At 37.7% G+C, this 18,533-nt stretch overlaps 2 protein-coding genes across 2 annotated transcripts; one reads left to right on the forward strand and one right to left on the reverse strand.

Moving 5' to 3' along the window:
- Nucleotides 1–1,276: 1,276 nt before the first annotated feature.
- On the forward strand, nucleotides 1,277–6,452 carry LOC108696575 (claudin-16). Its single transcript, XM_018226062.2, has 5 exons — nucleotides 1,277–1,487; nucleotides 2,084–2,186; nucleotides 4,248–4,412; nucleotides 5,169–5,360; nucleotides 6,164–6,452. The coding sequence occupies exons 1-5, from the start codon at nucleotides 1,329–1,331 to the stop codon at nucleotides 6,253–6,255; spliced, it is 711 nt and encodes a 236-aa protein (XP_018081551.1). The 5' UTR covers nucleotides 1,277–1,328; the 3' UTR covers nucleotides 6,256–6,452.
- A 3,005-nt stretch (nucleotides 6,453–9,457) lies between these two features.
- Nucleotides 9,458–18,030, reverse strand: LOC121395570 (claudin-16-like). Its single transcript, XM_041569372.1, has 5 exons — nucleotides 14,726–18,030; nucleotides 11,477–11,612; nucleotides 11,221–11,385; nucleotides 10,545–10,609; nucleotides 9,458–9,973 (listed from the first exon to the last, which is right to left on the reverse strand). The coding sequence occupies exons 1-5, from the start codon at nucleotides 14,816–14,818 to the stop codon at nucleotides 9,791–9,793; spliced, it is 642 nt and encodes a 213-aa protein (XP_041425306.1). The 5' UTR covers nucleotides 14,819–18,030; the 3' UTR covers nucleotides 9,458–9,790.
- Nucleotides 18,031–18,533: the final 503 nt, after the last annotated feature.

Genomic DNA, 18,533 nt, shown 5'->3' on the forward strand with positions numbered 1-18,533 from the left:
AAGTAACAAGATGATGACCCCCTGCGGCCAACTTTGAAAGCATAAATCATTTGTTTTATTAGGCTTCTGGTGCAGTAAGTTCATGTTTAGTATACAAAATATAGCATTTCTAACATTATAATATTTTAGACTTTAGTTCCCCTCTAAGGTCTAAACAGATACAACAAAAGCAATACTCTGGGAAATTGCATATGTTTTCCTGTAAAGTCTGGAAAACACAGGCAGCAGTGAGCACCCTAACCTTCTGCATAAATTAACCAGAGCCTTATGTTTAGCCTGAAAGGAAGGTACTGCAGAAGCTGGAGAACTCTTCAAAATTAACATTCTGATCCCAAAAAAAAGGGGTTCTGTCACCCAGACATAAAAAGCTGTATAATAAAATAAATATTCTTTACATTTAAATAGTATTTTGATGTGGACTAAAAACACAGCCATTTTTTACTAAAAAAAATACTCACAGCACATATAAAAAATAATATTCCTTTAAACAATATGTCAATATGTAAATATTATAATTTATATTTGACCAGTCAACTATCTTAGAGCATGTTTGATTGTTTTTAAAATGAATAGGTTGTCTATGTGAAAATCCTTCCAGTGTGATCTCACTGTTTATGATTAAGGAAAATAAAATATATGTAAATCTAATAATTCAAGTATGCAACATAAACAAAAGAACATTGAGTTAGAACAGTATCTTTTTTTCTTGCAAATCTGAGATTCATGGTCATGGTCTTGTCTATGTCTGATGTTAAGTAGAGAGAAAAATGCTGGTACTGTTTTGCCTTGGGAACCTCAGTCAGCTTTTAATTTATTCCTAGATGAGAATATTATAATTCAATTTGCAAAGAATGTCAGTTAGTTTTACTTAATATAGAAGTCTCATTTCATATCTGTGAGCTTCACAGCCGAGGGGAGTGAGAATACTTTCATCTTCTTAAAGCTTTAACTGAATTTTTTTTAAAAATAGAGAGAAGAAGTAGTGTCTACAAAAAGGAAATTGTAAAAAAAAGACTCCCCCGATAAGAGTTTTACTGGCATGTGAGTTCCTAATGTCCTTTCAAATTATATTGAAACCCTCATCTCAAAGCCATAAAGGAACTGTATACATTTGTCTCTAAACAAATGTGAAAAACTCAAATTAAATAGTTTAAATACTAGACAGCTCCCCTTGTTTAGGCTTAATAAATCTAGACTTTTTTTCATGATTTTAGCATAAAAAATTTAAATCACTGAAAAAAAAATACGACTGTTGATAGTTGATAGTATACCTGTAGCTTCTCATGATCAATAGGTGATGTTACAGCTTTTGTAGTAGTGGTTCTTTAATGTGTAAACAGATATTTGTGTTTTGGAGTCCTCCAGACTTGAGAATGATTGTTGTACTGCAGTTTATGGCTCTCTGCTTGGCTCTGGTCTCCACGTTATTCCTGATTGTGGCCACTTGGACGGACTGCTGGATGGTTAATGCCGATGACAGCTTAGAGGTGAGAAGAACAATGCAGAATTCTGGTATAGGAATTCTATGAAAAGGTCTAATACATATTATACTCTTAGGGTCATGGCACATTTGGAGAGTTGTTGGGCATAGTTAAATCTTTGATGTTGCCGAAAAGCTGGCTAAATTTTTCTTCGTTCCAAAAGACATCTTTCTCAAACACTTCAGCTCTGATCATCCACCTTTGGGGATGTGATCAATGTCCAAACTTTGGGACTGGATACAATGATTGGTTCTAGTATATATTTCATTTACCTCTGAAACCCCAGAGTTGCTAATTAGTGAAGGAAATGTGAACATTTACATCACTGCATTTACTTGAGAACACAAGACTGTCAGGGAACATGTTAATAAATTGTTAATAAGGTCTTATACATGTGTCAGTTCATTCGAATATGTTCAAATGCTCATATGTCTTATGCATCCATGTTAAGTGTAGTCGTGGTGCTCAGCAAAACTCAGATTACAGTACAAAATTCTATTTCAGAAATTAGCAGTTGTTTAAAGCATGTTTTGGCAATAACAGGACTGTCTTTTCTGAACATTTGAATGATTTTATTGCTCTTCAAATTCCTACATTTTCAGGTCAGTCAGAAATGTCGTGGTCTGTGGTGGGAATGCGTGACCAATACCCAGGATGGAATAAAAACATGTGACCAATACGATTCTATTTTAGCGGAGCACCCGTGTAAGTTTACAAGAGTTCATGTATTTGCTAAATGTCTCGCCTGTTCCCTGGTGCTTTGCTAGTTTATGTGTGGATGTCATACAATGGGCAAAGGTATCCACTAAATATGAAAAAGTAGTAATGTGCAGACAATTTTGCAACATTTACAAAGCTAAAATGCAATATAATCCACATCTTTACTATTATGGGTTACTTTACAGTAGGTTTTCCTTGATAATCTTTCCACTTTCTGTACAATGGAAAAATGCAAAACAAAAAACACTCAATAATAAAGGAATTCTGTCACAGGAAAACATGTTTTTTTTACAAAAACCAGCAGATGAATTTAAACATAGGCTCAACCTAAAGAATTTTCTTCTGGAAGTTTTGCTGGTAGATTTTTGTATATTTCTTTTGGACAGATTTAAAGTTCAGTTTTCCCATAACCACAAATCAATGTATATTGCTTTAACTTTATTTTGTTATCAACATATGTGTGGGTGTGTCATTTTTGGAGCATGTAATACATTAGATGCAATTCAGCTGGAAACATAGGCGCAACATGCAAAGGGAGGCCTGGAAGTAACAACGCAGCCCAAACCAGAGCGTTGGTGCTATGAATAAATACATTTGCAAAAAGTGTTTAAAAGTCTGTAATTTTGCACCCAATGTTTCACTTGTGTTTGTAAATGAACCCTCTAGGACTGTATACAATTGATTCTTGACCGGTCCAACTTCCATTTCAAAGACAGAAAAGAAAAGAAATAGCCACGTTTCTTATATACTGTAGTTGTCCAATCATTGGCTGAATATTTTCTGTAAGACAGACGTGTAAAGCATAATAGCATAGAGAAGGGGGTGAATGTTGCAGGCATGAGAATGGTTATGAGAGCTACATACACAAAGTGGAATGGATTTGGAAGGTTAGAAACCTGCAGCCCAGCCACAACATGAAAAGAAGAGCCTCTATGTCACTGGTATAGAGGATGAACAAAGTATTCCAAGCTGAGAGCAGAGATCTTTGTAAGTAAAATAAAACATTACCCCTCCCCACATTTCAAAAATTTAAGCAGATCTAATCTATGTCCCAGATTCATCCCAGCCTCAACAAGACACATCCCACATTAAAATCACAATTTCTGCCATCCTACCATCTTTGCAAATCAGGACTGACCATCCTATATGGAGACCACTGGGGGAATTTTTATTATTATTGTCAATTTATAAAATGCCAACACATTCAGCAGTGTTGTACAATAAATGGGTGTATACATCTCGGGGCCCATTTACGTAGCTCAAGTGAAGGAATAGAATAAAAAAAACTTCGAATTTCGAATGTTTTTTTTGGCTTCTTCAACCATCGAATTGGCTACTTTGACCTTCGACTATGACTTTGAATCGAACGATTCAAACTAAAAGTCGTTCAACTATTCGACCATTTGATAGTCGAAGTACTGTCTCTTTAAAAAAAACTTCGGCCCCCTACTTCGCCACCTAAAACCTACCGAAGTGCAATGTTAGCCTATGGTCCCCATAGGCTTTCTAATGTTTTTTAGGTCGAAGAAAAATAGTTTGATCGATGGATTTTTCGTTCGATCAAACTATTTGCGGTAAATCCTTCGACTTCGATATTCGAAGTCAAAGGATTTACATTCGGCAGTCGAATATTGAGGGTTAATTAACCCTTGATATTCGACCCTATGTAAATCTGCCCCTAAGACAACATACAAAACAACCAATATAAAAGGTAAAGAGGTCCCTGCCAATCGAAAAATGATCATTTATTTTAGAAATAGCCGCCTTTCACATTGATTTCACAGGATGTGTGGTGGGTCGTGCATCTTCTGTAATGTAAATAAACCCTGTGCAGCATATCTGAATTTACACCATCTTTGTATATTACTTAATATATGGAAATATTATGTTTGACATATTTAGCTTTTACATTACATAGATTGTATTTTCAATCAAAATAATTACAATTGTTACTGTATACACATGATCAATGTTACATATAAATCTTGCAATAAGCAAATGGTTTGGTTCCAAGGGTTATTTGTGCTTATTTTATGTGTTCCATAGTGAAAATAGTACTTACAAGAGCCCTGATGATCACAGCGGATATACTGGCAAGCTTCGCTCTAATCATACTGGTTCTAGGTCTCGATGCTGTAAAGTTCCTAAGATCAGAGCCGCACATCAAGCTACGCATGTGTTACATGGCTGGGTTCATTTTTGGCATTGGAGGTATGTACGTAATCTGCTTGTTGCCTTGGTTTAACAGTAAATGGCTACTAAAATATCACCAAGGAATTTAACATGTCTAAAAGCAAACTCTATTGCTGAGGTTTCTCCAGATGTATACAGTATGTCACCTATGTGTTAATCTCTTTATTTACCCCCCTCCCCCCAAATGGAAAACCAAGTCAAAGAAGATTTGGCATCCAGTGCAATGGTGCAATTGCTCACAAGGGAAAGTTCAGTTTCCATATTTTTTGGTTTCCATAGTCTTCTATACATACTGGATGCAGTATTTATAGAACATGTGTTTGCATTTAATGAAGGTTTTGTACTTAGTGATGGGTGAATATGACCTGGTTTGCCAGAAATTCGTGAAATGGCGAAAATTCACCAAAATGCATTGAAGTCTATGGCTGACTAAATTTTTTTGACATGTGACACATTGCACGAAAATTTTTTGACACGCGACAAACTTTTTCACCCATTAGATGGGCTTCATTTTGAGAAAAACTTGGCAAAAAATTTCGCTCATCACTAGACTTGCACTTGGAATTTCTCCCCCTTCCTTTACCCAAAATGGTTGCACCCTAGGAAGGTACCCCTGCTGCCCACCCCTAGTTTAAAACCTGACCTTGCCTGCTGGTTGGTTTCTTAGTACCAAACATTAGCAAAAAGATGATAAACTATAATTAAAGTATATTTTGCATTCACAAAAAAAAAGTTTCTGCCATTTGTCATTGTCCTTTTTTCGCTTTTAATCAGGTATCCCAGGAATGATCGGTTCGGTGTGGTATGCAGTCGATGTCTATGTTGAGAGGGCGACCCTTGTATTACAGAATGTATTTCTTGGGATTCATTATGAATTTGGCTGGTCTTGCTGGCTGGGCATGGCTGGTTCTACTGGCTGTTTTCTGGCTTCAATAGTTCTTACTTGCTGTCTTTATATCTTTAGAGGTTAGTACAATTCAAACGGAAACTGCAGAATTCATCATTATGATTTTTATGTATATAGCTCAGACATGTTATGCAGGACTATCATTTACATCAGTCATATATATTACATCATATATAACTGTTGTCATCATTATAAACCCTACTGAGTTAAGTCAATTTGTTGCATCTTGTAATGTCACACTCTTTGTCTGAAACTCAAGGCAGACACCTCTTCTTGAACATATATCTTTGCTTGACATATAAATTTGATATCGATACATACTACGGGGCAGATGTATTAAGGGTCGAATATCGAGGGTTAATTAACCCTCGATATTCGACTAGGAACTAAAATCCTTCGACTTCGAATATCGAAGTCGAAGGATTTAGCGCAAATGCTGCGATCGAACGATTCGAAGTATTTTAATCCAACGATCGAAGGAATATCCTTCGATCAAAAAAACTTAGGCAAGCCTATGGGGACCTTCCCCATAGGCTAACATTGACTTCGGTAGCTTTTAGCTGCCGAAGTAGGGGGTCGAAGTTTTTTTTAAAGAGACAGTACTTCGACTATCGAATGGTCGAATAGTCGAACGATTTTTAGTTCGAATCCTTCGATTCGTAGTCGTAGTCGAAGGTCGAAGTAGCCCATTCGATGGTCGAAGTAGCCCAAAAAACACTTCGAAATTCGAAGTTTTTTTACTTCGAATCCTTCACTCGAGCTTCATGAATCGGCCCCTAGATGTTTAATGAATGAATTTCTGCCATTTTTTTATGGCCTATACTAATAAATGGCAATGCCTTGTTGCTTCACCTCTTCATAGATCTTGGATCATATTCAAGGAACCAACGATCCATTTATAAATATGGAAGAACTGCGACTGGCAAAATGTATGCCATGGACTCCAGAGTGTAAGCCGTGAGAAAGAAAAGCTGATCATCTGCACTAAGTCTTCTAATGCAAACCTCCAACTTGTGTGTATGTGTATATTTATGTATATATAGATATGCAATACCAGATGTGTACAAGTTGAAGGGTGTAAATACAGAAGTTGTGGTTGTCTGTATAGTTGTCTTTTATAGAGACTTGATGTGAAAGGTCGTTAATATTGTATCACGCTTAATGGAGTGCTGTTGCAAATATATATTCATCGAAATATTCTGGTATTAAATCCTTTCAAAATGGATACATCACTGCACTTTAATGGAATATTTTAGAAAAAGGTTTTAATATCTATTTTTTTAATATCCAAGCCAGTTTTATTTAAAGGAACTCTATAATTCAAGCACAGGCTGCTAATTTAAGAGGAAACACCCATTTATAAATTTATATGTACCGGTAAACATTTCCCATGATATGACATGAAAATATGACAAAGGAGGCTGGTTGTCAGCTGCCATTTTGCTTTGTATTTAAGATTTGTAGATTTGCATAGAAAGCAGTACAGGTATGGGATCCATTATCCGGAAACCCATTATCTTGTTCCGAATTACAGGAAAGCCACCTCCGATAGACTCCATGTTATCCAAATAATCCAGATTTTTAACTATTTTCTCTGTAACAATAAAACAGCACCTTGTACTTGATACAATGTAAGATATAATTAATCCTTATTGGAAGCAAAACCAGCCTATTGGGTTTAATTAACATGAAAAAAATTACGCAAAGATCTGTTATCTAGAAAACCCCAGGCCCAGAGCATTCTGGATAACAGATCCCATACCTGTACTCATAAAAATGGTGTCTAGCTACTGAAAGGCAGTAAAATAAAATCTCTGTTGTCCTGGTTTGAAATATTTAACACATATCTTTGGGAACAATGTTTTTCTATAAACACCAAAATATATTAATTACAGTCTTTAAGATGAAAATATGATAAAAGATTTAGTGTTTCACAAGACAACTGTCCATCACAACTGCAAAATACTCTGCAAACCACCATCAGACCAGTAGTCAATTCCAACTTACAGTAAGGAGTCTGCATCTGACTGTTTCTAGCTACAGGAATGTGTGATTGTACATGATTTCCTTATGTTTTGTATATTAAAAGTGTATACTTCTCTATTCAATTTTCTTTTTCTGCCCATTACAAAGACGGTATCTTCAAGACACCATTTTTGATGTGCTTTTTACCCATTATGCTTCTTCCAGAACTCTAATTTCCATGGTTCTTTATATTAAGCGCATTACCAAATTGGAATGTAACTTGTCTATAGATGTTTTTAAACCCATGAACAGACGGATTTGCATTTGTCATGCATAAACATGAAATGGAAACAAATCAAATGGAACCCACCACAAACCATCAAACAGCTGTAAAGTGTACCCTGATTCTGCTGCAGTGAGTAAAAACAAGTGTTCCTCCGGTCCTACATGAGATTGACACCATATTTTCTGGGAAAGGTTGACAAGAGAATCAGCAGACTCCAATGGATCACATGTTATGACAGTCCTGGTCCTGTCTGATGCATCACTTTATTTACCCCCAATACAACTTGATCCCCTGTGCAGTAAATGAAGAACTTGTGTATGTGTACACACCTGGGATGGGGGAGGGGGCAGATAGACAGCAGCTGGCCTACGAGCGTTGAAAATAGAAATCCAGCACTGTGCAAGTAGCATTGTGGAAGACCAATGGCAGCCCACATGTAAACCCCATACTAGCACAGCATTCCTTTAGCACTATAAAGATCAGTGCCAGTAGAAGTTGCCCTTGTGTAATAGACAGTCCTAAAAGTCATTCTAGTAGCCTAACATTTATACACAGGGTCGAACTGGGCCAGCGGGAAACCAGAAAAAAAACAGCCCTCATGGTGCCCACAGCCCAGATCCACTCCTGTGTGGCTGGCAGAGCCGCTTCCTTCCTGGCTTCCACGCGACCACAGTGCGAATCAGTTCGCAAAGAAGGTATGTGTGGGGGATAAGGGGGGACAGAGGGGGATTTGACCCAGGGGGGGGCCTTGGGGGTAGAGGGGGGGGTGACTGCCCCGGTGGACCCACACCCCTCCAGTCCAACATATTACTGTTCTGTCTTATCTCCTTAAAGAAAACTCAAACCATATAGTGTCTTTGCTCAACAGCTCACTCAGTTCATTTGTAAGGATAAAGAAATTAATGACAATGGGCATACCACACAACCTGCCCCATAAAAAATGCTAAAAATGGCTATAATATTCATAACAAAGTAAAACAACAGATATGACGACTTTTCTAAAAAAAAAAAAATTGGCAAGGTGTATTGTTGATGCTGCCAGTGAGGCAATACAGTCTAACTATAAGGACTTTTAAATTTGTGGTGATTAGGCTTGTGGTGATTAGGCACCTCTCTGCACCACTCTCTGGTAAAACACATTGATCCCAGCTAAAACCTCTTCCTTCCTTAGCCCCAATTGTAACACAGACATGTAACCGATTGGTTTGAAATGTCTATAGTTTTTTTTGTTTCTTTTACATAATGTTTACACTAAATAGAATAGCTTATATGATGTGATAGTCTATAACATTATGCTTCCGGGAGGCCTCACAAATGCCACATTGGCAGACTTTAAGGCAGGCATACAGCAGAGCCGAGCCAGGAGTAGCCAAAGGTTTACTTTGCTATGGGTATTGCAGTGTTCAGAGATACTGAATAAGTAACACTCCAGTTGTATTTTGGTGCATATGCCAAATTTAGGAATGACAGGAAAATGTGGAAATCAAAATGTGTGATTTAATAAAATCCAGATTTATAGTGGAATTTAGCCTGGTGAAGTGTAAGATTTAAATGACGAGCACATGCACTTAAAGCGCCATTATACATTTCTTAAATTGCTCAAACAGAATACTGATGTTTTGCAATATATATCGGGCAGTGACATAACTGGATCTGCACACGTCCAGACACACCCCATGTGCAGGCCCGGATTTGTGGAAAGGCCGCCTAGGCCCAGGCCTAGGGTGGCAGGAATTTAGGGGGGCGGCATGCTGACCAACCACACCCACATTAGTTCAAAAACACTTGGGATGCACTGGAGATACAATCACTTTTTAAATTTCCTATGCGCCAATCCCCATTGCTCTGGTCCAGATGGGGAAAATTTGCGCAAATAAAGGGGAGGGGACAGGGGCGATGAACGGCAGTGGGCCTAGGGGCGCCTACTATGTAAATCCGGCCCTGCCCATGTGCCTTGCCTGCCTTCTTCTCCCAGCAGGTGCGCCTGACACGATCAATCAGCACAACTAAATATTCAAAGAAAATAGAAATAATAACTGAAAAAAGCTAAATGAGCCCCTGATCACATTGAGCCTGTGCATTAATCTGCTCCTGATTCCCAGTACAATACTAAAAACATTTTTTCATGCAAAATTGAGATATACAGTAGTAGCTCTTTACAGGACACTGGATTTAAACGGAATCAGACAATAGTCTGACAATTTCCGCATTGCTAGCATGGAACGGTAAAGTAAATATTTACAGATAGGTTATTGCATTGTTATGGATTCCAGGTTCAATTGTACAAATGCTTCTTTTCCCAGCTTTGCAGTTTAAATACATTAACAACAATGCAGATGTGACAGCACATAATGCTGAAGCAGCAGCAAGCCAGTAAGTATATCCCAGTTCATATGTGATGCCAGGGACTGCCAGATCTACCTAGAAAGGCACGAAGAACAGTGACATTACCAGGGGTGGAAATAATAGTAATAATTCAGAGCACTAACTTCCCCTGTAGGATTAAACCACACAGAACAACAAAAATATTCTTATGACAAAAAAAAAAAGAAACACAGATAGTTATACAGTATATGACAAAGAGAGACACATATTGTGTTATGTTACACAGATAATTATATATCACAAGTGGTCCTCCAAGTGACATATCTATAATTATCCAACTACAATTATTTTTTCAGCAAAGCATATCACAGAACATGTGCACCCATTCTTTACTGTCCTTGCCCCCAATCAGCTACTGAAGTTCTTCAATATCTTTAGGGGAAAAATTGATATTTTCATACCTCCTTTTAATACACACTCCCAATGATTTATCTCTATGTGTATGTTGCTGCGCATACTTATAAGTATAAACTGGGGAGCAGAAGAAATGAAATACTGTACTGGGTCTCCTGCTCTTTAATTGAATCCCTGCTTTGTATAATACACAGATGCCCAGTTCTCCAGTCTATAATACAAAAATGGATTCATTAATCGAAAAAATACTCACCTCTGTCCTATATTTTGTGGCTGTATCTATAGCATACCAGAAGACAGCAGTTCCTCCAGAAAACCCTGAAATGAGACAACCAGCATAATGGTGCTGAAAGAGCCATGCAGTCATTCAAAAACATAATAATAAAGTAGGGTATAATCTGTTAATTCTTTTCTAAAATAGACTGTATTTGTTGGAGGAGTTTTGGGTCATTTAAGAAAGCAGGTTCTACAACTGTCAGCCAATGTCTGCCAACAACATCTGGAAGTATATAAGGATAAATAGCATTTGCTGCTTTGCATCGCTTTCTAAAAGTTCAAAATTTATGGTCATCATTGATGTTGGTAGCAATTTGTTTCTCTTTGGGGGTTTAAAAAAATGTAGTGTGCTGGCTATGTAAGGCACTTGTTGGAGAAACACTGCTATTACCATCATTTTATAAAATTAAAATGATGAAGGAAGTGAGGCAGCAGTATTAAGGCTTATTAAGGTATTATGATACCACAGCCAAACACTTGCCACCTATCTGTGTCACTTTCTGTTGTATCTCATCCAAATACATTCAAATAAACAAAGACCTCTGTTTAGCCTCTCATTATTTTTCCACATCAGATACTTCAAATACCACTTTTAAATTAAGTAACAAACACGTTTCCTACTATGGCGTGTAGCAGCACATTTAATGGTATACCTGCCATTAGAAGGATGATCCCTGCAGCTGTGAAGAACTTTTGTTTGTGATGGTCTAAGTTGCTGATCACTGTTGTGCAGCCCATACCCAATATTAATAGAGGAGCTGCAGCAAAGCACAGGACTCCCTCTATAAGGACCAAGGCACGGCTGACCACCAGTGCAACTGTCACACAAAGAGAAAATGCATCGGGTAATAAAAATGTTGTTTCTTGTCTAATAGCATCGTTATCATTATTTAATAAAGTCCCACCCACCTGGATGCTCATTGAGATAGGAGACAAGAAAGTCACAGGTCCATATACCAGCCATGTTGTCAAATAGGCATTCACTCCATAAGCCTCTGCATCGAGAACTCAAGCCTACAGATGACAAGGGATCCTTTGCATCTTGCTAAAGCATAAATGGTTATTGATAGCTGAGACTTGTTGCATATCGAGTAAATACAATCTAAAGCTAATCACTAATCTGTACGTCAAGCTATCTAAAGATGAGGATACAATTTTTCGAATATCCAAACATTCAACCTGTGGGCAATCATCTTGCTTGACACACACACATACACGTAGATGGATAGATGGATAGATAGATAGATGATAGATAGATAGATAATAGATAAAAAAAAGAAAGAAAGAAAGAAAGATAAGTAGATAGATATAGAACGATAGATATAGAACGATAGATTCGGCCGAATACCAAACGGAATCCGAATCCTAATTTGCATATGTAAATTAGGGGTAGGAAAGGGAAAACACTTTTTACTTTCTTGTTTTGTGAGAAAAAGTCACGCGATTTCCCTCCCGCCCCTAATTTGCATATGCAAATTAGGATTCTGTTCGGCCGGGCAAAAGGATTTGGCCGAATCCCAATCCTGCTGAAAACGTCTGAATCCTGGCCGAATCCCGAACCGAATCCTGGATTCGGTGCATCCCTAATAGATACATAGATATTTAGATAGATAGAAAGAAAGAAAGAAAGAAAGAAAGAAAGAAAGAAAGAAAGAAAGAAAGATAGTGTCTTTCTCATTAAACGGATTTCTTAATTTTTTTGTATGTTACGGTTTCTTCAAACATACGTGAACTAAAAACACATTATAGATAGTTGAAAGAAAGAAAGAAAGAAAGAATAAAAGGAAGATAATATAGATAGATAGATAGATAGATAGATAGATAGATAGATAGATAGATAGATAGATAGATAGATAGATAGATAGATAGATAGATAGATAGAGATAGTGTCTTTCTCATTAAACGGATTTTAAACGGATTTTATAATTTTTTTGTATGTTACGGTTTCTTCATACATACATTAATTAAAAACACATTTCCTTTCATTTTCACTGCTTGACCACTGCAAAATTTGCAGTGCCAAAGAAAAATACAAGGAATGAAAAACAAGTGAATGCAAGCATTACTTTGTCCAGGTAAGCTGACTACATAAGAAAGGGTTCAGCCCAGTCCTATCCTGAGAAGGCAGCAAGTTGGTTAAATTGTTCCAAATTGAATGGTTCTACTTCTCAGCATCATCTTGGGGAATGAATGACCAAATATCCTTCAGACTGGAGTTTATCCCTCAGCTGGAAGTCTTTGACATTTCCAACCACTGAATTCTCTGGAAGTTAATCCCTGGCAATTATTGTCATTTTCTCTTGACGATAATTGCCATGAAATAATTCCAAATTCTTTTCTGATGTGTTTGTAAAGCAAAATACAATTTACTATATAAAAACTATATACATTATTTAAATCTTGTTTCCTTCAGGCTCTAAATTCACAATCAGGCTACACCATTCCAAAATCTTGCTTAGGTACTAGAATGGGGGTCTGGTGCACATGCACATACACAGCCTATGCAATTATAGACAGTGAAGATGGAGGGGGGATGTCAGGAGTCCAGGGACATCTAGAAAGTGTTGAATGGAAAGTGAAAGCAATTTGTGATTGACAGCTGATATTTTAAAATGTCATTATGGATGTTTGAATTAAAACAAATAAATTGGGTTTGGTGTTTAATTTGAAAAGAAAAAAGGGAGATTTGAGGAGAGTGTCTATTAGCTTTTCTACAGTAGATACTCTTGGAAGCTTATGGAGATTAAACTCATTTGGGAGTGAACACTTATTTGCCACTATATATTGTTGGATCTATGTCTGCATTGCTGAAACAGAAAGATGATCATACATCTGTAGGAGCATAATGTGCTCTTCATGCAAGTTTCAATCAGCAAGGGGAGACTCAAACCAAAACAGTCCAACAACCACTCAGAAGTGTTCTCTTACTTGCCATGTTCCTGAACTAGGGTTTCTAAGGTGAAATAAATCAGCTCTACCAGGGTGTTTACAATTAAGGCCCTTCAAGTGAACATGCAACTCCTAAAATATGTCTTTATTCATGTAAAAATGTGTTGGCCATGCAGTGGAGTAAGATCAGCACAATATCAAGGACTTGCTGATTCCTGTAGTTAATAGATGGTCATTGTAATTTCTTGGGGTTAATATTGGATTCAGCATTGTGGTTGTTCAGCTTTTGGCTGATAAAGAATTATAAGAGTTTCAGTTGACAAAAAAAGCTTTAAGCCTTTGCCCCTGGCGACTAATCTCCCCAGTCTTCGCGTGTGTCTCTGCCCTAAAAACTAGATACAATTAAAACTAGGTTGGGCCAGTTAGTATATGGGGATTGAAGCAAGACCAGAATGCTGTACCTAGACATATTTTCCATATTCTACAGAACCAACGGGGCTGCCTTTACTTACATCGGTCAGTTTATATAAAGGGGAGTTTCATTAATACATTTCTTCCACAGTGGCAGTTAGCATTGCTGAGTCACAGTACTTGGTTCCTGGGTTGGATTCTCATCAAAGTTTTATCTGTGTAGGGTTTATATAATTTTTCCTTGTTTGTGTGGGTTTTCTCTGGGTACTCTGGTTTCAAACAAAAGTTTAAAAACATATTGATAGGTTAACTGGTTTGTGATGGAATTGTCCCTAGTGTGCGTGTGTGTGCTTTGTGTGAAATTATATTGTAAACTTCTATGATGGTTGAATAATGAACATTCTTTCTCAAGTGCTGCATGATGTCAGTAGGAGACAAGTTTGTTCCATTTATGGTGTATCACATATGGTCATAAAGTGAAAAGAACCTAAGAGGCATTGTTCTTTTGCATTTATTTGCCTATTAGGTCCATAAGGTATGCACTCAGGGACATGTGGGGACATAAATTCCATTACCTCGGACCCAGCGATTTAAAAATTTGGGGCAAATCAATGTTGGAGTATTCTGTGGCTCGTTATCTGTCACACAAAGTAAAATAAAGTCTCTGCTGGACTTCTCCAAGGTTATTGTAAGGTGAATTTTTCTTGTGATTGTAAAGCAAAAAAAATATGTTATGAGTTTTTAAACCTTCAATTGGCTAACACTGCCAAAATGGCAAGTATATTGCAGTCCCATGCAGTATTAAAAAATACATTTCAATTATTCAACTAGTAACAAATGAAATAAAGAAATTCTTACCCTCCAGCAGTCTGTTGTGCTGCACAGAATAAAGGAAACAAATGAAGAGACAGTTAAGATCAGACTTAGGATCTCAACTGATGAGCTGCCCATTCTACAGCAACTGACAGTTCCATCTGAATCTACAAAATCCCCTCTTTACTGATAGATTTTATAGGAGAAAAATGCAGCCCAGTGGCGCTGAGTTCATGCTGAGCTTGGCACTTTCCCTGTTCACTAGATTCTTATAACCTGCTCTCTTTTTTCTAAAGGCAGAAGGCATGGAGATTAAGATAATATACCTTATATTATCTAAATGAGAAAATAAAGCCCAGCAGAGGAAGATGTATGCTTAGAGAGGCACTCTGGATGACAGTGACAGAGAGAGTGTCTCTAAATTAAACCCTGTATTTTTCCCTTGATAAAAATGTCTCAACCTTATTCTTGAAGCTATCTAATGTATCAGCCAGTACAACTGATTCAGGGAGAGAAATATACAGATGGAACCTCCTTTCTTCTAATCTGAATGGAAGCCCTTGTGTCTACTGTTAATACTGACTAGTGAATATATATTTACTTATCATATCCTCCTTTAAGCACCTCTTCTCCAGCTCAAACAATCCAAACTTGGCCATTTTCAGAACTGAGACCTTCCATACTCTTTATCAGCTCGGACTTTCGCTGTTTTGATAATATTATTTTTAAGTACTGGAGACAAAAACTGCAATATTCTAGGAGGGGCCTTATGGTGCTTTGTAAAATAGGAAATAATTTTCCTCTCCTCCAGGGAATCTATACCCCTTTTAATACAGGACATATTCATAGAGAGTAGGAGAGACAGAGCTATTAGTGTGTGTGTATGTGTGTGGGAGAGACTCTCTGTAGACTAGAGTGTATGTGTGAGACATCAGTATGTATGTCAGTATATGTGATAAAAAGCAGGGAACCAGCATGTGAGAGATATCCTCTGTAAATGAGAAAAAGAGAGCCTAGAAACCAGCTTCATCTGAGTGTCAGTAGTGATCTGAGTGTCAGTAGTGATCTGAGTGTCAGCAGTGCAGTTGCGGGGTCACTAAATTGTCCGCAGTCAGTAGAAAAATCCCATTCATTAATACTTGCATCAACATTGCAATTCCATATAGCTGCACACAGAACCAACTGGTCCATCCCACTTCCCTTTCCAAATATCATTCCATTTTACTGATTGATGCAAGAAAACTCTGGTGCTACCATCACCTCTGAATCAGGTGGTTGCTCCAGGGTTTTCAAAATAACACTCTCACACCGAGTGCCAAACTTCAGAATGTGCAATTGCATCCCATTTGCTTCAAAAGGCAAAATATGTAAATGAGCCCTAGTGTGTGTGTACACGAAAATAACAACCTGGGTTGCTAATGTGTGTGAGAGGTAATGCGTGTGTCTTTAGCCTGTGGAATATGAACATAAATGAGCATACTCCTCTTACATTGTAAGCTCTTGAAAGCAGAGCCGTCCCCATCTGTCTACCAACAATATGTCATTGTAACTGTGCATCTGTTCTGGTGAAATGATTGTTTATGTAAACTGTTATGTCTTGTATTTGTTTATATGGCTCTGTTTAAATAAGGTTCTTAACCATGAACTTGATGTTTATTAAACACAAAAGCAGTAGTTGCCTGGTTCAATAACAAATGAGGCGATACATCAAGAAGTACACAATACAGCATATTAATGGGTGATATCATCACAATGTCATCCCCAGTGCACTGGATTGTCCAGTGGTGCTCCAAGATACTATACTCAACCCTGAGCCCTACCACACTGAAGTCCCTACTCTGGCGGATTTTGCCTGGGGAAAATTAACCCCAGTTATTTTCCTTGGTGGAGCACAGAGCTGCTCTTGCTCACTAGCCCTGATTATCTTACACCCCTTGGATGTACTATAACAGGAGCTAGGCTATCACTTACTGGACATTCATGGGGTCCCTACAGCTCTTAAAAGAGGAAGAGCCACGAGCATCCCGTCACTATATCCAACCATCACAGTAATTCATCATAACCTTCCTGGGCCAAAAGGGTGTGCTATCCCACCCAGATATCCAGGTTACAAGCACCTGGACTTCCTACAGAAAACAGATAATCCATTGTAAAAATTAAGGATTTTATAAATCACAGAGGAGTTCCAGATAAAAGCAGGAGGCCAAAGGCTGATTTAGGCTATAATAATAAGGATATATTTTACAGGATTTCATTGCTCTTGTGTATTATAGTGATATAATACCAGTAGACAATTTAACCCCCTGGATCCCATATATATCCGTGTAATTAAACAAAAAAAAAGATTTAGTCTTAGAGTCTATGGGAGACAGATTTTCCATAACTCTGAGCTTTCTGGATAATGGATACCTGTATACTTTTCTCGCGATTCTGCATTCCTCAATATCCCTGCAAGAAAGTCAAGCCCTTACTTCCATCTTTATAGTTCACCAAACCATTTCATGGTGTGGCAGTGAAAAAGTCCAACTTATTTGGTTTTTTGATGGTCAAAAATGTACTGGGGTAGATAGATAAAACAGTAAATCCACAAAACTGTAAATACGTTCTTCACACACAGATCAAATCAAACATTTGTAATGCAGATGCCAACATCCCTGGCTCTCACTGACAAGGAGGTGACAAAAGTTGAAACTAGAGACATGCCTATTAAGCCTATGTGCTTACAGTTTATATTTGCAGTTGAATAATAAATCAATGTCAGTGCACAAGTGTAACTGACATACTGGTGTCTGGGGAAACAATGCCACCATGAGGATGTGCCAAGACACAGAAATGCAGGCGCTATACACTAAACAGCAGCCAGGGAGTGAGCCATGTTGGGAAGGAATACTCAGAAGTACATCATTATTGGGAATATATACATATATATATATACACTATATATGAGAAAATAATAATACTAAGCTTACAGTTATTGGGGCTTATTATCAGTCCAATGTGCCATTTTATTTCTGCATTCCTTTACTGGCAATGTGTGGGATAGGGCACTAGGGCAGCATGCTTCACTTGTGCACCCTGGAGGTTTTCCTTGGTAAGGGTAGAACTACACGGGAGATTTTGATCCGATTTTGTGGTTCAGATTTTTTCTGATCTTGCTATGCAACTGCACAAGATTTGGGATCATAGGACTATGAAATCTGGTCCCTAATATAGCTAGAAAGGAAAGTCAGGTCAGAAGTCGAATGGTGTAGTTTGTTGCATCTACATCCGTCAGACAATGGGGCTTATTTATAAACACTAGGCAAATTTGCACCTGGGCAGTAACCCACAGCAACCAATCAGTGATCAGATTTTTCTCAGCCAGCTGCAAGCAGAACACTGAAAGCATACACCAAATTGGTTGCCGTGGGTTACTGCCCAGGTGCAAATTTGCCCCGTGGTTATAAATGAGCCCCAATGAATTTTGAATAGGATAAAAAAGTCGGTCAGTTACCTTCAGATTTTATCTTGTCGGATGAAGATGCCACGTTCTGACCGCTGTGTCGCGACTGATGGAAATTTTCCATGTAGTTTTCACATCAGATTTTTGTATCAGTCTTATATATTGACCTGTGCGACTAGATCCGACTTGTAGGATGCGTTTTGTTAATCCGACATCATACTACAAAATCTCCCCTGGGCTTTAGCCGTTATAGAAAATAAAACCAATTGCAAATGATCTCAGATATCACTCTCTACATCATACTAAAAGTGAATTTCAAGGTGAAAGACTGGTGAGATCTTTTTTGTTTGTCAACTTCTTTTTATTTGCCTTTTATATTGCCATAAAACAATAAATAACATTTGCAATTGC

This window comes from Xenopus laevis, chromosome 7L, assembly GCF_017654675.1.
Source record: "Xenopus laevis strain J_2021 chromosome 7L, Xenopus_laevis_v10.1, whole genome shotgun sequence".
In the NCBI taxonomy this organism is placed as follows: domain Eukaryota; kingdom Metazoa; phylum Chordata; class Amphibia; order Anura; family Pipidae; genus Xenopus; species Xenopus laevis.